The sequence below is a fragment of the Athalia rosae genome, chromosome 2 (genome assembly GCF_917208135.1).
Source record: "Athalia rosae chromosome 2, iyAthRosa1.1, whole genome shotgun sequence".
Classification (NCBI taxonomy): domain Eukaryota; kingdom Metazoa; phylum Arthropoda; class Insecta; order Hymenoptera; family Athaliidae; genus Athalia; species Athalia rosae.
In genome coordinates this window covers 23249467-23274450 of record NC_064027.1, presented here as the reverse complement: position 1 = coordinate 23274450, position 24984 = coordinate 23249467, and the positions used below count along the sequence as shown (strand labels likewise).

At 38.9% G+C, this 24984-nt stretch overlaps 1 protein-coding gene across 6 annotated transcripts in view; it reads right to left on the bottom strand.

Moving 5' to 3' along the window:
* LOC105689478 (octopamine receptor beta-3R) overlaps positions 1–24984 on the bottom strand; it is a 45725-nt gene that overhangs the window by 5706 nt on the left and 15035 nt on the right. Inside the window, exons 1-3 of one of the 6 annotated variants that reach the window (XM_025746737.2) lie at positions 10431–11677; positions 9326–10362; positions 8049–8355 (exon numbers count right to left, since the gene is read on the bottom strand). The exons of 2 other annotated variants lie outside the window; for them this stretch is intronic. In XM_025746737.2, the coding sequence (XP_025602522.1) occupies positions 8049–8355; positions 9326–10045 (1027 nt within the window). In that variant the 5' untranslated portion in view covers positions 10046–10362; positions 10431–11677. Of the gene's footprint in view, positions 1–8048; positions 8356–9325; positions 11678–24984 lie in introns of those variants that run through there. 3 more of the 6 variants (XM_025746739.2, XM_048649191.1, XM_012406508.4) reach the window with 3 other exon arrangements.

The window sequence follows — 24984 nt, the reverse complement described above, 5'->3', positions numbered from 1 at the left end:
GATCGGGGATATGAGAAGAAGTAGCGGAAGAAGACCCTTCGGTGAAACCGTCGGGGGATGTATACGTAGTACGTAATATACGTGTATAATACGAGAGGTAAAAATGTTGGAAGGAAAGGGGTGGTGCAAAAGAATCGATTAGCAATTTAGCACACATGGTTAATATTATAATGATTATTTGAAGTACCTAATTGATCTACTCGATAAAACATTAGAGAGTCTAAATGAATTCTATACATGCACTGCGTCTGTGTATATGACATGACAACTATACCGATTTTCAGATCCCGGTATCCATCAAAAGCAGCTCCACTTGCATAATTGAGAACATGAGTGGCAGTACTAGAGCAGAACACAGGTCTATCCAACCCACACATTACTAACGCTATCACCATCTTTCTTATAACCATTACGTAACTTAATTTTGAAGTAGGATGTTCTATACACGTTATTCTATATTCATAGACGATATACGTGTACCGCGTTGGGCGTACACCACAATTGACGATTAGATATTTTTGAAATTTAATTTGTTCCGTTTCGTTTTCAACTTGACGAGGCGTCGTTAATTTGAAGTCGTCGATATTCTATAATCGTATGGCGAACCTTTCTCCTCCCATTTTATTCCAGGGATCAAATGTATTTTTGTTCGGCAATTCGGCTATATTTCATAACGTTTTCTTTTTTTTTCTGTTCAGGAATTGATCTCTCGCTCTCGCTCTGCAAGCTGCGCAGGTATTTAGCACTTGACACGGCGGGCGCGCGTCCGTAACACGGCAGCTTATATACATTTGTACATATGTATTCATCCACATGTATACGTAGAGTGTAGGAGAATATTTAGCCGTGACCTAATTTAACGGATTCGTGACCTTTTAGGAAATGTCGCGACAATTGTGTATATCGTGTGTAAAGTGTGTCATTATCATCATCGTCGTCGTCGTCGTCGTCATAATTATCATTTTATTATATCTTTACTTTTTTCTTGATGCACGACGATGTTACGAAAATGCACAAAAGTGAATAAACTTTGCGCTCGGTGTTTTCCCACGATATCGTGAATTTTCAATCGAACTCCGAAAAATTTTAATTCGGACGAAAGAAAGTGAAGAAGAAACATTTGTGAAACGCGATCCCACAGGGGGAATGAAATTCGTATACCACACTGCTTGTGAAAATCTTATCTCATCTTTTTTCACTCAATTTCATATTGAAATTCTAGTCACACCGCTATACCCGTATAATATCAGGATTGAATGAAAATTGATCCTCCAAATTTGAAAAATCGCTGTAATAGATATATGTAACATATAATCTTTACGTATATGTAAGTGAGATATGCGTATACCCCATCGTTTGTTATGTGCAAAGAAATAAGTACAGATTTAGCGAGAAAAAAAATATCGTTGAACTTGATGCTGTAGGATCATAGGTCCCCGAGTTTAAATAACGCAAGAAAAAAAAAGGCAATGGAAAGAAAATTGTTCTTACGTCGAAAAACAAAATCTATCCGTACAGCGGCAGCACATAATCTGTTAACGTCAAAGGCACTGTGTCAATCCTCGTGTGTCGATCGGACACAATGAATGGGGACGAGTCGAGAGTTAGGTCAAAGCACACCGCAGTCGTGGCTTGGGGATGGATGGAAAACGTCAAAAGTTCAAAGGTTTTTTCCCCTTATTTTTTTCCAATTCCTTATTGGTTTCTTTTTCTTTCTATATTTCCTCCGAATTGCCGTTGCAGAGACACTGGAGATGATGTAAGATGATCTTTGCGCCCAAATGCGTACAAAGTTTCCGGAAAATGTGGTATAATGGTCTGAACTGAGAAAATCTATCTCCATAAACGAGATAATTTTACTTTCACAAGAGGCCATTTTTTTTGTTTTTTTGTTTTCTCATTTCTTTTCGGAAGAGGGTTGCACGAACCGTGGATACGTTGATAGATTGAAATAAATCTACGACTACCCGTCTCGCTTACAATGTACGCGATGCAACTGGCGTTTGTCCCGTAGGATTGAGAGAGCGAAAAAAATCGCTGAAAAAATTTACGCCGTACAAGGGGGAGGAAAAATTGGTATGATGGAGACGCTGAAATGAACAAGTTTTATCCATTTTCCGTCTCACATGCGAGTTGCAGATGTTACGTATACATGCACGGATGGATTACATATGTATATGTGGGTGCGCAACCCCTATGTATGGAAGAAGAGCCATAAACTGTGATAAAACACACAGACGCCTGCATAGCTTCATGAGTTTCAGCATCAGCAGCGAGCGCCTCCTTTTATTTCCGTCGACTGGTGGTCCCTTATCCCTGGCATTAACGCACGTCTCACCGCGTTTACGGAATAGCGAGTAGCACGAATGAAGGATCTCTGGGAAAGGATGTATCGGAGTATATTTCCGCACGTGTTGTACTTTTTTAGTTCTTCCCTCTCTATTTGTTTTCCTCCGCGTTTTTTCTCATCCTTTATCAAAGGTTAACGCGGGTGACGAAAATTAATCTAATCCCGGTTGGAAGTTGATCGGTGTACCAACAGTGCGAGTTTACACGTTGCATTATACATGCGTAAAATAGAGAATAAGGGAAAAAAAAAGAGAGAGCCTTAAAAATAGAAAACACGAAAATAAAAATGTAATCGCCATCGCGCGAAATTCAGTGCGCTCTGATCTAATAATAATTTCCGCCCTCTTCCCTCCCACGACGTGTTCCGCTTTTCATATCCGTGCGCGCTTTACGGAGGGCGATAAAAAACGTGGAGGTGCGGAAGACTTGAGCGTCGATGACTCCGAAGGCAGAGTCGATGGAATCAGTGGATGATTACGATTTTACATTTTTGTAATAAAAATTCAAACGCTCTTTTTTTTTTGGAGCACAGGATTTTGATGCGATAATGATTTTTGTAAAAAGCTCATAGAAGATGCGATTAATAGCGCGTGTCGTGATATTTTTATATTTCAACTAATTAATGCGGTATGTTTCAGCAGGACCTTCCATGCGGAAGAAGAAAGAAAAACGAAAGAGAAAATAATTGCTGCTTCAATTCTTTGTCTCGTTGAAAAAAAAAAAAAAAAAATATGGGATCCTCTTACGTTTGTAATATACAGGGAGGTTTAATTTTGAGATGGAAACTTGGAAACTCTACGTACATAATGCGGATAGGAAAGGCGACCGGGTCAGTGAACTAACTCCGGTGCTGCAGCCAGGCAGCTATTATATGTATACGTGTGGTATATAGATATACAGCAGCGGCGGCAACCAGCAACCAGCAGCTCCAGCGGGAAACCCGGGAAAAGTCGTTCGATACCTCGAAACCAGACTACGGGAACTGGGGGAAACTGGGAATATAACGGGAAGCCGGGAATTCACCCCGCGAGCCGTGCAGAAATGCAGACCCCGAGGGAGTCAGTCGGCATCTACATAATATACCCATGCATATGTATATATATATACCTATTTTAGGTAACTTTCTATATGTAGGCATGTACCTACTGCTGCACACTCGGCAATGCCTTCTGAAAGCTCTTCTTCTTCTTCTTGTTTTATCATTTCAATTTTTTTACTTCGTTTTCCCTCCTCTGCTTTTTCGTTTCTTTTTTTTTTTCTTTGCGCGCGTCTTTATGTCATCTCTCTTTTGAGATTCATATGCAGAGAATGTATTATCACCGTAATCGTACTCGCGCGCGTGTCAACGAAAACTTGAAAATTCACAACGTTGCAATTGTAACTATGTACACATCCACACTCGTAAGATTGTACGGGGTATCCGAAAAAGTAGTGAAGAAATGCAACGAAAAAATGTACGTACGTACAGGCATATAGTATATATATATATACATAAAAATGTCTATGACTATAATCGGGGTCAACAAGGTCACGCGAACGTGACCCTGAATATGGAAATGTACCAATCAATAATTCGCTCTGCATCACACGCTTATCTTGATGTTGTGGTTATCATTGTCATTATGATTATGATGATTATTATTTTTATCATCGTCGCATCGTCGTAGTCGGTTCCATCGGTGTCTAGGCGATAAAGAATTCACGTACGCGATTTTCTATTCAATCTGCAGTTCGTGCTGAGATTTGCATAATTGGGAATTTGTTTTACAATCTAATTTCAAAGAAAATAAGGGAAGTTATGTAAAATAGGATACATTAGAATAGAAAATGTAGATTTTCCACTTTCCCGCTTATACGCGCGATGAACAAGAAAATGGGTGTTACTACGTTGTGTAGGTAAGGGGGTCGATATCCGGAAACTGTTACTTACGTCAATAGCGTAGTAGTCGTATTGTGTGTAATGTATATCCCATGTACATATACATAGACAGGGCAATTTATTGTAGTTGTATGTACGTACATACGTATACCCAGGTATTTCAGAATATACTAAACACGTGATCTGTTCTATTTCCTAAAAGAAATATCTCACGATCAAAAGTAGCACCAAATGAAACGGAATACGAATTTACATACTATATGAAAGCCTCCTGCACCTACATTATTATTTGTAAAAGACCACCCTGTAGATTTGGGTTATAGGAACGATCAAACAAAGTCGGTAAATGAGGGGGTTTGAAAAAGATCTGCTGGGAATTCAATTCCACCCCTTTTCCTTTCCTTACCCCTCGCGACTTTCTTCCTCTATTCCTTTACGATTTTGGGGTCACTGGTTCTCTGAAAGGGTTCCAATTCTATTTATCCGATATAAACGACTGCACACATATATACATGGTCTGGAAAATCCTAATGCTAATCGATGTTCAATTTCTCACACCTTATGCACACCTGACACCTCCAACCACCCCACTCTTCCTCATTTTTTTAACCTGATTGTCTCGTGGTAAGATTTTCAAAAAAAATTCCCCTACAACTCTAAAAAAAAAACTATTATTCCACTAAAAACTTTCGAGCTACTTTTTTTTCTTAATAATCAGATACACCCAAAGTCGAAGGGGAGGGGAAATCATTTTTTTTTGTTTGTTTTTTTTTACACTGATCTTCCGTAGGAAAAAATCGCGGTACAGCTAGTGAGAAGTACGTGTAAGTACTGAAATAAATTGAACGCCACAGAGCGCGCGGGGTGAAGAAGCATCAAGTTGAAAGTGGCACGAACGAATCAATGCTTATGTTATACAGCTTGGGTTGCTTCGTTCACTCTGTTCAGAATTTCATGTCAAGAACTTTTCTGTCCTATATATTACAGAGGGGAAGCGAAGCCGTTTCTGAGGCTATAAGCTTCTTCAATATCACGATCGCTCGGAAACTGCACCTATAACCTATACGTCAAGTAGTTAGCTACCCCCTTCCAAAAACTAGAAAAAAAAAAAAAAATACACGTAAACCACCCAAAATAAAAATGAAAAGAATAACGATAACATATTTCAACCAATGTCATATCTTCTAATTTTCGGACGATTAATTTCTGAGACCTATGGGGTGTATGAGGGTTACTCAATATCCGATGGTTAACGTCCCTGAACCAATAGAGACGTGAAACACTTTACATGTACCTGTAAGTGTAACAACGAATATACATTATGAGTGTATCCGTATCAAGTTTCTATATCAAGTTTTATGTGTATAGGCTTAAATATAGATGGAATTGCGGGGTAAATGAGTTAGATGGGTATATAGGTATATTTATGAGGATATACCTATACGTCTGCGAAGGGGTGATAGACGCGACGCGCAGCTTTTCTATAATAGAAAACCATGGCGGATGAAACTTGAACAGCTGACGTCGTGATACTGTTACCGTGACGAAGAGAGAGAGAGAGAGGAAACGAAAGGGATAGAATTCTCGAGTAGCGAACCCTTCGAAAACAATAACACGTAATTAAACATGATTAGTATACGTACATCTCACCCGTATACAACGCATAATTGATCACACAACCGTCATCATCCGCATGATACGGCGCAAATTGTTCGAAGCTGTTGATGAGGAGAGATTGTAACCAAAAAAATTATCTTCTCAAAGTAAAACTAATAAACGGACAAACAAAAATAAATTCAAGGTGATGCGGAATCCCCAACTCCCGTAGTTATCGGTTCCAAAAGTGCGGTTCAAATGGCTTAAGAATTAATTATTCGTCGTCTGATCATTGGTTGTCATCACAGGTTAATCGATTTTGGAAATAGAAAAATTTATGATCTAGGTTTCGCGTTCGCAAAAAGCTTCCGTTCAATAAACGGGCTAGATATTATAGGCGCAGTAGATATATATATAGATGAGGTGAAATGAATTTCCCTCGGGAACTATAGCTGGTCTGTCTTCCAGTACCTCCATCAGGCCTCAATCTTCGCTTTTCCCGTCTCAGTTTAAGCGAATGATGAATTGTCCAGGTGAACGAGAAATCAAATGAATCGTTTTGTGTTCTACCGAATAAAAACGAACCCCGCGTTTCATACCGTAGATTCGTTTGGTGGACGAGATGAATTAATTTCATTTTTATTTGAGCCGAACTCGCGCCAACTGTCAAATCTATCGTCACGCGATCCAACGCCGAGATCGTACATATTCACTCCGTACATTGAAACAGCAGTGACAAAAATCTAGATCATCCAAAAATCTGTAAGATGAAAAAAAAAAAAAAAAATTGGAAAAAGGAGGGGTAACATTTTTTTGAAACTCCAAAGACGCACAGGTGGATCGTTAATAACAATTTCGAAGTTTTAATGAATCTCTCTTCCATGTTTACCGTGGCCATCAATTATTCAACCTGTCGAACAAGGAGATCAATTAGCTACTGAATTTTTCAAAAGAAACAATCACCGCGCTCCACGCGGTCAATTTATCGCACCGTTTCCGTTGTACGTATAGTATATGTATAGAATAGAACCTCGTCAGCAGCTGGAGTGAAGTGGAAGAGAAATGAGGGGGAAAAAACGAAATGATAATCGAACCGACGATAAAGAAAAAAGAAACTTCGCTAATCGTCGGAATTAAAATATTGATTCAGCACTTTTACTTTGTCGGATTTTGTGTTACGTGAGAAAACCGTTCTCACGTAGGATGGACAGCGAAAATGTAGGGAAAAAAGTAAAAATCGAATAAGAAAAAAAAGAAATAATGAAGAAAAACGTTATGTCATACCCTTACTCAAACGTAAATGACAGCCCCGTGAAAATGACCACTTTCCACCGATTAGAATCGCGGCACATAAATCCTGAATTAGGTGCCCATCCATTTCGTTGATTCTTGTCAAAAGAAGATTTGAAAATAAAGGAGAAAAAAAATGATCATTCGTTCCTGACCGCGTTGTATTTCCTCACCGTGGAAAATATAAGTAGGTGTTACTCTCCGCGTAATGTACGACTACTGTACAGAATTATATCATTATTATCATCATCCCTCTCATTGTAATTGTTATAATTATTATCACTTTCATTTCTTTTGTTCATAAAAACGAAAATTTGTGAACATGTGAGAACCATTTCTGATTCCATGTTAATACGATTAAGAAGAAGAATGGGATTATACCTAGAGTTTTGGTTTTATTACAGGGTTGTACTTCGTAAACTATTTGATGAATAACTGCGGTAGAAATGTGCAGACTATAAAACGAAGAACGTACGCTGAAGTAGGTGGGTACATACGGATAGTTACAGTGTGCGATTTTTCACCCACGCAAAATTTTCTTGGCAAGAATTATGTACCGAGGACCGTTTCCTATACGTATATAACATCAACGGTGTCGGTGACAGAAAGAAAAAATGCACCGCAAGTCGTGTAATAAATGTATACGCCGGTGCGATGGATGCCAAAATTTCCATCAACGCAATAACTTATGCCACGCTATAACAATTTGTCTATTCATATATGAATGCAGATATCATGTGTTCAGAATTCAATTTTTGCCGAACACGCAGTTGATTTTTGAGACAGATTAAAAAATGAAGAGCTTACAGCGAATCCTAGAAATATCAGGGTAAGGGGTTTCCCCCAATATATGTTTTGTTACATTTATGCGGTACGTTAGAGTTACCCTTTGTTATAAGTTTTGACGTTCGTTTTTCCACAACAATCTACTCACCATTTTCCGTGTTAAGTTCGGTCGCTGCTTTGAAAGAGGGTCTTCTTGAATCAGCATCACAATTAGCGTCGTTCGGGTGAAGAAGAAGCTGGTGAGATGCTCTCGAATGATTTCTTGACGTGGAAACTCTGTGGAGATGGACGCTGTTCAGGACAGTGTTACTAGATGCTCTGCTCAACGCTTCTCTCTGCCTTATCGCCTCTTTGTATATCTTGCAGTACATTACGATCATCACTATTCCAGGGATCCAGAAGGACACAGATGAACTGATCAGCGCGTAACCTCGGTTCACCACGAATCCGCATACCTGACATTTTTTTAAACGAACCATTTTAAACACCCCCCGATCTCATTTCTATACGTGAGTCTTATCCGCGACTCGTTTCGTCTGGATTCGTTGAAAATCTCAGGTTGAGCACGAAAATAAATCAACACATTTCGAGATGAGCTGATCTATGGAAAAAACTTGGAGAATTACCGTTCCGTCGAGTGATCGTCTTTTTCATTCGATAATATTGGTAATTTACAAGTCTGTTGCAGTCGACTTGTGTTGGATGAAATGAAAAACTTGAGTGAGGAAATGCACTCATCGAATAATAATACCGCGCGTGAACGCGTCAATAAATCGTGATCACTTTTTTTTTTTTCTTTTCAATTCATCAACGTGAAGAATAAAGCTTTCGGTTCGAAGCGGAAAATTGGAAAAGAAAGAAGAACGGATTCCGTCGTGGAGAAAACGCGCGTTTGGAAAATGGGGTTTGAAAAAGTCGCCGCCAGAATGGTGACCGACGATGCCGAGGACTATCGATTTCCGTTCGAACGATTGCTACATTTCAGGGACAACTCGTACAAACAATTGGCGAGATTTGAGAATAAAATGAAGCGTATTATAACGTGTAGGGAAAAGTAAAGACGATTGAACCACCAGCTGATTTGGACCATTCCGTAGGAAAATATTAGGTAAGCAATGTACTTTCTATAGAGTGTTCCAGTTCATCTAGTCGATGCAATCATCCTTTTCCCGATACGTCTTGTACAGCAATTTCAGCAGCGATTTTTTTTTTTTAAATCGCATCTCTACAGCGCGCGTTTCTCGGTAGCGTGTCGAGCTTTCGTCAATATTTTTACGAGATCGAACGACGGGACGATCTAGTTTTCGTCGGCAAGAAAAGGTTTCCAGAATTGGTTGACGCGTACCGCAGCTTTCGTTCGTATTTCAAGATGGACCGATTCATCATGTGCCACCTCTAGATAACGATAACAATGCCATTTCGTACCTCAAGATTTTCGGCTAGAAAGGCGAGGCGTTCCTCGGTGGTGTACCATCCCATAAAAATGGGTACGAAACTGATGAGAGCAGGAAGGAGCCAGGCACTTCCGAGCATCAGCGTAACGGTGGCACGTCTCATGATAATGGGGTATTCGAGGGGTCTTACAATTGCGTAATATCTATCGACGCTTATGCAGCAAAGATGTAAAATTGAGGCGGACGAAAAGTAAACGTCGAGTGAATTCCAAACGTCGCACATGAACCTCCCGAACATCCATTTTCCCGATAGTTCAACCGATGCATTGAAGGTCATGGCGCAGATAGCGACGAGCAGGTCGGCAGCGGCCAAACTGACGACGTAACAATTCGTCGGTACCCTCAATTTTCTGTGTCTTCTTACGCTCGCTATCACCAGAGTATTTCCAAGTACAGCTGTTATCATTATCGTAACCATAACAACACCTTTCAACACTGTAAACGGTACATTTAAGACGACTTGATTATTGTGATGATTTTGATGATGATGATTATTGTTGTGATGTGTTGAAGCCACATTAGCCACTTCCGGCAGGTCAACTACGTCTGAAGTGTACGCTGGAGTTACAGTTTGCGCGGAAGATGCGATCTTTTTAACCAACTCCAAGCCAAAATCGTTCAGACTCTCTATTGTAATTCTTTGAGACACTCGATTTATACTCCCAAGTTCGGGTGGTTTGCTCGGTTCCATTCCTTGTCCTGAATTTTATTTTCCCTTCCTTCTCTTCCCGATTCCTTCTTTATTTCACGTCATTTTTTTTTTTTTTTTTCTTTTATCTATTTATTATTCTTTTCATTAGAGTTATTCGACGCCAGCTGCTGCTGCTGCTGTTCTTAGCTATAAGAAGTTTTCGTTACTTTTAGACAGACGCGACTTTTCCCACTGCTGCGACGCTCTCTGGGTCCATCTCTTTTCGTCAGAACTCCCTCTTCTCTCTTCAAGATTTCGATATTAATATAATTTCGTTATTTTCATAACGTGTTTTCGCGATTCGAGGACGCACCTGTCTTTACATATATCTAAATCAGTCAAACTATGAAACGGCGTATATATATAATAATTATTATATAAATACCTATAGTTATTTCTGGAGTGTGAGATTCAATAATAAAACTCTATATGCATACGTTCGAACGAATTCATTCATCTTTTTTTTGTTTTCGAAACTTCCCCGTTGAAGACATACCCGTTGCCAAAAGTTTTAACACCGAAATACTCGTGCAGCCGGTCATCCAATTCTTCATCGCGTAAATGTAAAATAAATGTACACACATATACCTATGTATGTACTTTCGATCGAATCGTTACCTATGTATACGATACATCGCAGAAGAAACTTATCTTTTATCTCTTTTTAATCTTTTTCCCTTCAATTATAGATTGGAATGAAAAGTGAAAAGAAAACTTGAAAGCTGCTGTTGCTACTGTACCTGCCTTCTTCACGAGTCGTGCTTCATTTTATAATTTCCTCTGAGAGCACTTTCAAATTTATAACAAGTATACCTACTATATAGTAGACAGGGGGAGAGATTCTAAATTTATTATGACAATTGGATTGATTTTTCTTCTCTTCTTTTTTCGCTTCTGTGCGATATGGGTAATTCAGCCTTCCTGAAATAAGTGAGAAAACAAAAAAAAGAAAGTTTTCTTTACCGGGATAAAGAGTACGTATATATACATGTATACATGTGATAGAATTAATCTGATTTCTTCAAAAATTTTCAGAAAATCGTTGTCAAAAAAGAGGAGCTGCGGAAGTTCCTTAATATATGAACGCCCGGAAATTTGATGATGTACTCCACAAAGGTAGCTACTCAGCATTTTTTTTTCTTCTTCTTCTATTTTTCATTTTCATTCGAATCTCTCGGAATTTACATACATTTTTTTTTATAGCTGCCTATTATACTTTATAAATTAATTTTAGCCGTGTTACGAAGACGCACTGCGGTAGTCTCAAATTTTCCTCGAGTCATTTTTCTTTTTTCTTTTTTTTTTTTGTTACTTTGAATCAAGTCGAATAAATTCTGTTGTTTTTTCGCTTTTTTAAATTGTAGAGTCGATTATAAGAAATTTTTCAATCACGCACCTAAGAAAATTGTATTATGAATCATTGTTTTTTTTTTTTTTAATTAATGACAATGCAGACGTGGGCAGTGTCATTTAGATGGGATTAAAGAACATCGCGATTATTTTTAATTTCTGAATGCTGAAGTTTTCATGATAAAATAATTATTGCTGGTGTAGTCTACCGTAGAAGGATCTAACGGACACTATAATACGCGTACATACCACTTGAACGATGCCGGCAGACTGAACGTCGCGACGCACTCGGCACGGCGCCGCGTCGTCGGTTCGTCGTCGTCGACGTTGTTATGGACTAACGCAAAAGAATTCGATTCAAAAGTGGAGAGAACTTTTTCTATCCACGTACATATAAAATGGCGAAACGCGAGTAGGAGACAATTTTCATCCGCAATGTTGAACCTTGACTTTATCGGAGACTGTATAACCGGCGATTCTAGTAAAGTACAAGCGAGATCAATGGGGTGGTTTATTATTCTTGTTTTTCTCGGGGTCGTCTGAACTCAACTTTGGGAGGTTTGAAATAGTGCCAAAGAACAAACCCACGTAACCTTGAATTGGAATATCCGCAAAACAGACCTTGAAAATATTATATTCTGCTCGCGATATCGACGATTCTTATAGGGTGTCCCGTTTTCGAAAAAAATGCTCAAATACATCGAACACTGAGCGTTCAATTTAAGTAACAAACGATGTTGGCTGTAAAGAAAAAAATTGGATAAACACATTTGTTTTTGGGTTTGAATCCTCCTCTCAAGGGCAAATTGAGGCCCGATTCTTGTTTCATTTTTCAACAGGAAATGGAAAAAACAACCGATAATCAACTGGCGCAACAAACGCCCCGAATCCGGTGAATGATTTCTTTTTTCACGTAAAACAATTTTTGTTCGAAACATTTTCCAGTTCAACGCTCAGTCTCCGATATATTTGAGCCTATTCCTTTAAACGGGACACCCCATACGGGGAGACAGATAAAAATCAAAATTGTACACCATTGTATACCTCATATACTGTTCCTGAGATGAACAAGTGGGCGAAATGTTTTTTTCACTTTTTATTTCTTTTGCATTCTTCACGTTAATTGGTCTAATAATCGCGAGTCAAGTTAATTCGAACTGGATTTCAAAAACTGGCGTACCTACTGCTGAAATTCCGGTGGTTAAACTGAGAAAGAAGTGCACCTCTTATCGCCATTGATCATTCAAGAGTCACTAATTGACGGTCCTTTAGACGATGACTCAATTATTTTTTTCACTTTATAGCGAGACGACGGTCTCCGAGCTTGCACCAGGGATCAAAAGAATAAATGTCACAAAGAGTCGCGTAAATTTTCTTGTAATTCTCGCAGTATTATTCGGCGTGTAGCAATTTTTGTTTTATTAATTTCCGCACCATTAGTTATAGCCAATTTATTACGCTCGCTATTTTTCCGACTTCTCTTTTCCCGTCTGGAATATTAGAGTAATCCCAGAAATAACCTACGATATCGATCGGGGGTGGGTACGAAACACTAATTAAAATACTTTTAAGGGGACAAATATCTCGAATACAAACTCCGTTCAAGGATAACGATTTCGAGTACACACGTGTCTGCGAATATGTTATTCGTCAGGCATGTTCGATGGCGTCGTTTTTGTTGTACGCAAAATAAAAGGTGGGTGTGGAATTTAAATGAAAATTTTCCTAAATATTTTTCCCTTCCCACGAGTAAGTAAAACATTCGATACATGCGAGCCGAACGTGGGTGAAGTATGCGATTATATTCGGTTTTATAATAACATCCCACGAGTTATGAACGTAACAGAGATGATTCCGTATCGTCGGATTAATCTTCGATATTTATTATCGATGCGTCGCGAGGTTGGAAGAAAAATTGACTACCCATTTCATTCAATTATTATCTTTTTATTTGTGAACTTCATTATAAAAGTTACCTCTCAATGAACAGACTCGTAATGAACATCTAATTAAAGGACGTTGGATTAAATTTGGTAACTTATTGACTAATGGCTGATTAATGTAAGATTATAAGGTTCTCCAAAATTCCTAATGATTATGATAGCGTGTTGTCGATTTAACTCAGCTGATTACTCCCTTTAATTACGTATTCAACGACTTTCCAAATTTTCATATTACTCTCGTAACTTTGTTAGGGTACTCGACGGTAAATAACGCGATTTAAGTATCAAGTAAACCCACCTCACCTCTGCGTATACGGGGTGTTAAATATCAAAGTATGTTATACATAATGAATGTAGGTCGGGTTGATCGAAACTGACTCTGAAGTAAATTCGAGAAAGAATGAGCGATCTTATTCGTGCAATTTATTTTCACTATTCAATTAGTTCGTCGAATTTCTTGAATTTCGGTAAACTTCGTTGGTCACACACGGTAAACGGCTGTACGGCTTTTAGTACAGATAATTATTCGGACTGCTTCTCAATTAACCGAACGATCATGAATGGACTCCGGGATGTCAACAGAATTAACTCCGTTATTGCGACCGTGTCTGTCAGCTACACAGCGGAGCGTACAATCTCTTTATATGTATACTAAATTGACCGCGATATTCGTGACTCGAACTAATTGCCACTAAATCGATCAATAATCGTTAAGGTTCAAGACTCTCCAATCTAACATCAGTTCGCTTTAATCAAACATTAATAATTACACATCGCCGATCAAAACTCGTTGATTGAAATTACACCCACGGCATTGTGAGTACAAATTTATGTACAACAGTCGGATTCTCGAAAGACCTTCGCTGTTTCAGGTGAGTCGGTCTAACGCCGGTTATGAATATCATCACCACGTACACCCTGCGAGAAGAAAGAACTCGGTTGCCTCGCATATTCTCTCTTATTTTTTATCGTCGGAAAGGGGGTGTAGCGAGACGATCGGTATCGGGGAGCGTAGATCATCCCCGCTCAGGTTTCCTTGAATAAGTTTTAGGCGCGAAAATTCCAGGTCCATTCGCCCGGAAATAAGGGGTAGAATAAGGAACGGAAGAGGCGATGTATGTAGTATATCTTCGCTGTGAGTATACATGACAAAAGACTGAGATACTAAAGTAGCGCGACTTTTCCGGTCGACTTATACTCTCTGCAGGGTGCTACCGATCTTCCGGTGTGAACGACGAAAAAGGGAAAAATGGAACAAAAAATACCTGTTCACCCCAAAGAAATCTCTTCACCTGTTTTTTCAAAGCAAAAAAATATTTGTCGCTGGTCACAGTATTTTTCAGTTTTTCAGTTTTCGAAAATTCAAAATTCAAAAACGGCTGGACAAAAAAATTGGAAAAGAAATCGCAAAAACGTTTTGAACCAAGGGCTGTGATAGAAAAATCGCTGGCAAAATCGAAGATGGTGACTTTTTTTGGTCCGTCGAAATAACGTGAAATTCCCCACATGTATAGTCCAAACCTGTCTCGGGTTTCTCAAGAGTGACCCATATTATACGTACTTATGTAAGGTCTGCGATACATATTTCATCCATGCATACCCATGCACACGTAACGTACATATATCAAGTGCGAAAATTTTCCGGTGCGAACCATCCAGAGTTTTGTGTTAAACGAACCGTTAACTTTTTCCCGCCCCCGAGCGCCCGCTCAGAGATATCTCGTTATTTTTCTTCTTCTTTTTTTCCATTCCCTTTATTTTTTCCTATATTTTCTAGCACGGAATGCAAACGCGGCCTTTTCACAAGTGTACGTGTATAATATATTTTAGGAAGGAAAAAAAGAATTTGTAAAAAAGAAACCTATTCCCGTGGCAGGATTGGAAAAATTCGACTATAAAAGAAAATAATCGATCACACCGACAATTTTCAGATTTGGAGGACGATTTTCATGTGCAACAAAAACAAAAAAAAAAAAAAAGGATGAGGAAATTATAGAAAAGGAATGAGAGAACGAAAAATAAACGCCACACGCGCGATCAGAGAGGGTAAAAATGTTTTATTTATGGAAACATTTTTTATTCGCGTCCCGGTGGACAGACGGAATATGTACGTGTATACGTGTATTTGTGTGCAATGGTTGAGAACAGGGAGGAGATGGCCGTCAGTTTCTTTGTGTGGAAAAAAAGGAAGCGAAGCAAAAAAAAAAAAAAACATAAAAATGTAGATAGAGCTGAGGGGTTTTTGCGGTACAGGCGGAAAGCTCTGCAAAGTGTAGGAGACCTTCGGTTTAAGAAGAAGAAGAAGAAGAAGAAGAAGAAGAAGAAGAAGAAGAAGAAGAAGAAGAAGAAGTAGGAGAATAAGAAGTAGGAGAGGAAAAAGAAAGTAAAAGAAAAAAAGAATAAGTGAGAATGTCTGTCCTTGTTTGCGACCCCCTCGTACTGTGGAATATCGATTTCTAGCTGATGAACTTGACACATTGAGCATTGCAGGGGTGTGCAGCGGAAACCTAGAGAGCTTTTGCTCACACGTATCTTTTGTGTTGCCAGTGTTGGTATTGGTTGTGTATGCCTTGAGAAAGGTCGACGGGAATGACTACACGATTATCTCAGAAATGTGATGAGCTCGTTCAGAAACGCATTTCTTTTTTTTCTTCTCAATTTGTTCCCATGATTCAGTTTGAAATGTGTAAAGAATAGTGTTCGTATGTCGATCGCGTATCGAGTGCCGGGGAGACAGAAGGTCGTGATCCGCGAAATAGTCGCGTGCTTCAAAAAGTAAACACAATTTAAAAAAAAACATTGAAATCACGTCATTCTCGTTGATTCGCGAGTTCGATCGTCGAGTACGTTGACTTTTCAGGGGCACGCCCCACTTTTTACAGCTCGGAAGGTTTAACTTGTCTGAAATATCACGCGGAGCTTTTTGCCAAAAGTCGACATATATTTCTTAAAAACCATCAATTCTCGAGCTACGTTCGCTTGTGCCAAGTTAAATGCCCCACCCTGTATACGAAACAAAAGTTTAATATTCTTTCGTATCACAGTACATGACAGCCAGTTCGAAAGAAAGAGAAAATAGTTTTAACGGAGACATATTTTTCGCCAGAGTTCTGCAGCTTCTGCGTTCTTAAAAAATTTAAACCCTTTCGGAGAATAGAAATTTTCAAACGTAATTTCGAATATACCGATAGTAGAATGCCGATGATTCTTCATCCGGCTTTCAAGTGACTTTCAAATCCGAACGAACCTGTGGATGATTGGCCTCGTTTCGACGATGAGCCAGCACCAAATGCGAATACCAAATTTCCAAAGTTTGCCGACAAGTCCAAAGTTTTTTTTGTTTTTTTTTTTCCTACAATTCAATGTCTGGTGATACCGATGTGAAGAGGCGGGAGTAGGAGCAGCAGGTAGTTCCCCACTTGAGGTGGAAAGAAGAAAGCACTTTAGGCAGTGCAAATTGATCAGCCAATTTTACAAAGTGACTGCGAAATCCGTCTCCGCAGACGAAGGGGCACGTAAATCCTCTTGGCACTTCGGATTTACGCACAAGAGAGGAAGAAGAAGAAGAAGAAGAAGAAGAAGAAGAAAAAAAAGCAGGAGGAATAGAAGGTGAAGAAGGATAAATCCATCACATCACGTCCTGGACGTGTGTCCCCTACGGCTATAGGATAAGTATACATGTATAACATATTATGTGACCTATACCACACGCACGTGTATGTTCAACGCGTGCATCATGTGAATCGGCAGTTTAATTTTATGGCCGAATTTTGTATCATAATAATGATAATCGCGATATTAATGTTATTTTCGACGTCAATCGCAAAATACCATCACTTTTTGTACTCTCATGTGTTATATTGTACGTATTTGGAATTTTGGAAATTGATGTGATTCCTATTTTCCCTGTACCAGATTCAATACCATCAGCTTTTTGTTGTTTTACATATTATGGTAATATTTTATCATCTCGCTGACGCAAAATCTCAGGGGAGGTTGAACGAAAGAGGAAAAAAAAAGAAGGCAGGTTTGGTTAGATGCAAAACCTTCGTCACAATTCCTTCACCTAAAGGTGGGATATTTTTGGTGAAATTTTTCCTGTTCCCGAACACGGTATTTTCAAAATGAGCGCATAAATAAATAAATGAATAAATATTTCGTTCCGAATGATCATTTACTGCGTACCTTATTTCATACCTACGGCTGCGTAAAAATTCCTCATTCTCGTGTAACCTGTATCGATTTCTCGCTGCTTCCGTATTTCATTTCGAACACTTACAAAATATTTCTATTTCCGTGAAATGTGTATTTTTAGAAACTCCACACACTTGAATGTAACACAGATGTATGAAATTTCGCAAAATTCTTTCAATCTTTTTTTCTCTTTCATTTATTTATTCATTTTTTGGTCGTCATTGGAATTGACTATACCTTATAACATTATATCATCACATGTAACATGTGTAATCTGTGCATATAAATTGGTAGCTTGTTATCCGATGTAAGGAATTGAAGAAAGTCAAAGGCGAACAAAAGTCTCTTTTCGAATTTTATCGAAAAGTAAAAAAATTACAGGAACGAAAGAAGGGAATGCAAGAAATATAAGTACGTTCGTACAAAGAATGCAGTGACAGAACGTGAGTCTAGAGATGAATATGAGTACCCGAACAATGTACATACAAATCAGCCCGGTTCTTTTGGAATCTTAAAACCATATTCATATCTCTATAGATATCTCGTTAAATTGAAAGTTGGGTATACTCAAAAATAAAGTGTGAGGTGTTCTGTGTAGATATTATATTGATTCACGCTTTACCCGAAACTTGATTACGGTACTCGAAGAAAATTCACTTTTACATAACACGTATATTTTCCGCGTATGTCGAGTTTCTCTTTTTTCATCTCACATAAAAAGTTTTTCCAAACATTCGAGTAATATACAGAATCCCAAAATATACGTACCTACAATTAATGTACTCCGTATGCGTAATTGGAGGTACAATTAATTCTAACGGATAGGGGTTGAATTTTCACGTATATCTCGAACAACATAACTTACAATTACAGTTCACCAGTTCTTGAAAACTTCAGCGTGATCTTCACCACGGAAATAAAAAGCAAACTTCTCGCAGTTTACACGCTCGGATCCCGGATATTCGTACTAATTGGGTAACGAGGATTCTCCGCTGATAATTAATCACTTGTGTCAATAGATAATATATGCTCCGGCGAGCACAAGTATCAGGTGAGAAGACTTGCACGCGTGTCGCAAAATCGACGTTCCTCGGCGAAATGAGAAAAGGAAAAAGAAACTTTGCGAATATCCTGGGTGATCGATTAAAGAGAAGAGCAAAAAAGTCCCACCACGTTAGGCTGCAAGCCAAATTCGATTACCTTTATGGATCGTAAAAGCCTTTTAAGAACCCCCTGCATCGCAGTATCGGCGGCAGCGATGTGTGCCGTCGCGGAAAAAAGATCGTAACGCGACGTTGACGCGCGAGTTAAGGAAAATTATTTTCATTTCCTCGTAGTCTTTCTTTTCTCGTCTCCTGGCAAGAGAATTTTTAAGTAACGTTTATTCCTTTTTTTTTCTCTCTCTTTTTTTTTTCTCTTCTTTTCTCTGACATTCGAGTGTCTCGTTATAAAATGCTCGGTATAGCGCAGTGGATTGCAATGTAAATGTGCAGCAACACGTGGATAGTTAAATCGAGGCATTAATGCTGAATGTACTCTATACGTATGTGCGGACGTATAACATATATATGCATCTACGTACATAATGTATTTGCATACATGTATAATGCTCGTTAACCGTGACCTGCGTGCGGTGTTCACAGAAATTCGAAGAGCACACTTTTCAGACCATTGATTACTCTATCAACGAGTTTTAAAAATCAAAGAAATTTTAAATTGCACGCAACGTACGATGTGAAGCAGAATATTCCTGTTTCGTTGAAATTCAAAGTCATCGATACATATGTATGTACCAATATGTAACTCACACGTGCTAACGATAAGCTTTCTTTCATCTCGATCTGAATAAATTTTGGAGCGACCGGTTGATTCGACAGTGCGACGACGTACGCGTTTGTTAGTCTCGATCGACCGGGACGTGGGACGTACAGACCAATTTTCTGTACCACGCAGTTCTTTGATTTCTCAATAAATCAGAAGCCACCGATCCTCACTTTCATATCAAGTGGTTCAAAATACGAGAAGATCAGTTTTTCTGGTTGACGCACCGGACGAACTTGGGGCGTACGCGTACCACACAGTCTTGGTTTCGTTTCGGCAATGTGTAATTGGAAAAATATTCGGGAGCGGCGCTTCCGAAAATTAAATCTCGTATTCTATACACTTGAAAAGGAAGACGAAGAAAAAAAAAAAAAAGACGGACACGTACGAAAATGGCGCATTCAGAATATCTTGAAACGGTCAATATACTAGTTAGCGTGAAGTAGAAATCCATAAAATCCCGAGATTTAGTCGAGAGATGAGCGTCGTGAGGCGGGAAGGAGGCACGGGGCAATGGAAGGGAATGATGAAGGAAGAGGCGACGAGGTGGGAAATTTGTATGCCAAGGGAGAAGCGACCATCCGGATCCGAGAAGGACAAAGGGAGAAATGGCTGAATGCAAGCCAACATCTCTGCTGTTTGTATAGAGAGACTCTTCGCTGGAACAATGCGATCCTTACAATAGAACTATTTTTCTACGACTTTACCGGGAGATACACCATATTATCGGCTATACACATCGCTAGGAAATAATAGATATCTAATATGTTATGTACGTTACTGATGAAGGTTCGTTGTAATATAGTAAGTACGGAGATGGAGAACGGGTATACGGGGGACGGAAGGAGATCTGAATATTTTTTAATTTCATTTTCTTACGTATACGCAGAATGTAAGATGTATATAGAGATATATTTAAGCACGAATGTTGAATGAAAGCGAAGAAAGGGAAATTAAACGAAAAAAAATCAATTGAGAATTTTGAAGGAAATCAAGTTCTACCTCATTCCATAATTTATTCAATCCGTGATATGAAATTCGGGGGGGCTGGTATTGTAGGTTGATATTCGATATCAATGAAAATCGATTAAATTACATACCCTCGATTCCCTCTCGTGTCGCAGTATTTACTCGTATAATATACATTACAACGTCAGTTGATCTTTTATTTTGGTTTTCTTATTTTCATTTTTCTCTCATCTTCGTCCGGTTTCGGAGCCGGAAATAGACTACATTATAATTTTCAATTTCTCGTCACGGATGATCAAGCTCATCGATGAGCTAATATGCTCCGAAATCTCGATTTCGAAATTCTTTTCAGTGCCGTAAAAAAGGGATGGAGAAGAGCTGTTCGCTCGGCTTAAGCGAACACAATGCAGACAAAGGAACGTTTTAAATCTACTGATGAAGTCGACCAACCACAATGTGTCCTTTGATCATTATTCGATTAATATTTTCGACAAACGGTTTGGCCGAAATGTTCTTCCTTTTTTCGGATGAGGGATCTCTGTAATCTACTAGCTATTCAAGCGCGCATGCACATAATTGAAAAAGCGAAAGATCGGGCGGCCATTTTGAATGAGATGAACGGGAACTAGTGGTTAAAAATTTTTTCATCATTCTAGATTTATTTAGCGGTGAGTTGTGTTTGAAATTTCATCTGAATTTTAATTAGGAATGCAAACGATGCGAAGAATTTCTATACAAAGAGTCGAGCTTCTGCCATTTCGGAAGCGGGAATGGTGCAGGTATGAAAAGTCCTATGGAGAATCGTAGGCAGCACGAGATCTTCAATTTCGTGAATAGCCCAGAGCGCAAACACGTTCACCCACACCTACGGTAATTTAGGGGTAGTATATTAAAATTTCTTGAATTGCATTTGAGAGATTTTCAAGTGGCTGTGTTTTAATCGAACCTCGTTTATCGCGAAAGGCGTTTTTATAGTATTTACGAAACGACGCTCTCGATTCGTACGAAATTACTGGAAAACTTCGAGTTATTTTAACGGAATGTGACTGAAAAGCTCACTTCTCAGGAGAAAAAAATCTCTACCCAAGTGTACAAAAAAACTTATACGAATTGCATTCTTAAAGCAGACGGAACATCTTCTTTCAACGACCTCTTAATACTGCACAATGCTAGGAAAACATTCCTCTTAAAAACGAATCGAAACTATTTGTGAGTTCGAATGTCGAACATTCGGGGACTCGAAATTCACGGATGCGTATACGATTCGCTATGATCCGACTATTTCATATAACGCGGTGTAGACGATGCAGGTGACGTGGTTTTGTATTTGAACCAGCCGGTGGTTTCGGATTCCGTAAATCGTGTGGCGTCACTGTCTGTGTATGTGCGATATATATAAAATGTATAAAATACATGTATATATATATATATATATATTTAAGTATGTAACGGTTGGATGTTGGCAGCTGGCAACGATCCAGCTCCTCTGCTCCAGGAATGACCTCCGGGATAATACGGCCTTCGCACAGCATGGTTTCCACCGAGAGATGTAATATAATAGAAGGAGACACGGAAACTGCGCTCTTATGGAATCCGGTCATCGTCAGGCGCAACCCGCTACCATCGCATATCATAACCCTTCCATAAACCGCATACACGTATTTGCGATTTCAAAAAAATTTTACATTTCATCTCGTTCGACACACTTTCATGCGGTGCACGCTACCAAACATTTTAAGGGTTTATTTTCACTCTTTTTTGAAATTAATAAAATAAACAATCATCGTTGGGATACGTATTATAGTTCAAAATTATCAGCTCTTGAATGTTTTTGAATCGAGAATAAATTTTAGACTTTTTAAAGGATGTTACGTATCTTGATTAATTTTCAGGTGTGTTATCAGTCCAAGAAACAAAAATGTGGGAATGTATGCCTTGAGAAGTGCATAATGTTCCTTCAAAAACTCAAAATTTGGAAATTATAGGTAAACCGTGAAAACTGTATGAACGTTGCTTCAAAATGAACGTGATTGAGACGTTCAACTTCTTTCAGATAGTTTCTAATATTTGTCTGTGACACTTCTATTCGACTGAAAGTTGAATGCTTTTGGTGTTACCAGAATAGCAAATTCCTCAGAGCAGAAAAAAAGGAATCTTCGAATCAGGTTACACTCGATCCCCCGTGTATGACACCCACTTTCGGAAATTCCGTTGAACTTTTCAGGGATAAGCAAAAGGAGATGAGTATCACGTGCAAAGGTCGTATGTCTGACGTGAGAAATGAAAAACATCGTGAAGTTTCAAATCTGTGAGCCACATTCCCGTTAAACTAATTTTATTTTTACGCACGGTTTTTTCTTTTTTTTTTTTTTTTTTTTTGTTTCGGTGAATCCTCTTTCATTTTTACGCAAGTTACGCCCTTCTGGTTTCCGGTTCTCGGTTTCATTCACTCTCTCTCATACAGTGGGAGTTCTATTTTCATTCATTTTTCTTTCTAATTTGCAAAAGGAGACATCGCAAAAGGTGATGCGCCGCGGATAAAACATGCAGAGGGTATATGGAGCGGGTCTTTTTTATTCCAGGAGGTTTTCTAACCCACGTTTTGTACATAGGTACACACACACCAGCGGTACATGGTGACCTGTTTTAGGCGATGACAGGCGAGCTGCGGGGTTTTAGGTTGAAATACATTATTTAGAAGTATCGAGTGAGACTCTGGAAAAGCGTCGAGTGGAGGGAGGAGGATTCCTTTAAGGTTTTGCTTAGGCACGCGTACACACCAGACTTCACCGACTAGAAAGAGCTTCAAAGAATTTCCCAACTCCGCCCGGAACAAATAAAAAGATAGAGGATGAATACCATGGAATTTTAAATACGGGTGCGCGAAAAAAACTTGAGAAAAATTTCAAGGGGGATTCGAAAATTAGCAATATCCGGAATTCGATCATCTCCGATTCGATTCACTCGATATTTTCACTCAACCATACTTGGACCACAAAAACACCCGATTTCATCTAATCAGCGTGCATCCGTCATGTATAGGTGAATTCTATGGTACCCGTGTACAGGACGGCATTATAATAAGAATTATGAGAATACATTGATGTACGAGTACAGCATTTTCAGAAGGTACGTATGAAGAATCCTTACATCGGAAGCTTTAGAATTTATCCTGCGGTTCCATGTAACACATATATTAATACGGCTCCTGATCCGGCCGTACCTATTCCACATTTTACAAAAGGGAATTCCGGATCTAATGTAAAGAAAAGATGAGGAAAATCTTTCAAAGTCTGTTTCTATAGCATCGCGTATACTAATTACAAATTATACGTAGTCCAATATGTTCACTGCAATCCCGTTATACATTATTACGATGCGGATGAAATTCTCCGATAAATTCAATCGAAAATCATCGGTCAAATGTAATTTAATTCTTATCCACCAATACATGGACGGATATTGAAATTTCCAGGAATCTGAATTCTTTCGAAATTTGAAGGTAGGTAGTACATCAACACAAATACACGTGCTACCTACAAACTAAAAGTAGAAAATATGTAGAGTATTCTCCGACACTGCAAGTACACAAGAATTTACCCGTTTCGAAAATAAGGGCAAAGGTATGAGAACGACGATAACAAAAGTAAAAATTCCTTTCCGTTGCCCTACCAACCCCCCTGACCCTCGGGAGGAAAAAAGGAATAGAGTGTAGCGAAAAAGAAAAGAGGTGTTGGAAAAGCTCAGGCCGAGAAAGCATCGCGCCGCGCGCGTGTATGTATTTATCCAGCTCAAGATCTTCAGGTGAGGAACCATCATCCTTCACCAGTAATAAGGACTCTCTCAGAGTAATGAATCGTCCTTTTGAACCATCCCCGTGAAGTTTGCATCGCATGCTTCTCACCCTCCTTTTTCTCCCTAACTATGTAAGCGTTGATTATAATTAAGTCGCAGTAATTAAGAAAGTTTTGATGAATTTGTTAGAAAATTGTGACTCAGAAATTCTCTAACAACCTCTTTAAAAAAACGACGGCTGCTGAATATCGCGATCATAATTTGAAGAAATTTAAAATAAAAATAACAAAAAATACCAACGAAATAAAGGAAGATCGTGTACACCGACACAAAACCCGGTACATGCCAACGTGTATATTATACCGTATCCCGAAAAAGGATAAAAAGATATCTGCAGATGAACGAAGCGGCTGCGGTAAGGCAAATACGAAATCCAAAAAAAGTGAAAAATAAAAAACGAAAAAAAAAACAGGGTAGCATTTTATACTGGAGAGTGTTGCATGAAAAGTCAAGTTCGCAGGGAAAGGTTTCAGTGATATATTATGCATACCTACGAACTGTGTGTACGTATACAGTATAGGTAATGTACGTACATGTATACAAGTAAAAGCTGAGCAGGGTTGCCAGAGTGCGAAAAGCTGAACCCGCACGGTCAGCCAAGTAGTAAAAATTGGCGAACTTATATAATATAAATACCGACCTCGACCTTCGCATGCGTTTCTTTTACACAGCTATCGTAATCCCGTATACGTTGCACGAGCAAGGTTTTCTTGCACGCGCCAAATGGAATGTGTAGAAAGAAAGAAAAAGATACGAAAAAACGGAAGTTCGAAAAAGTAATACTGATAATTATGCGTATCCGCGCGG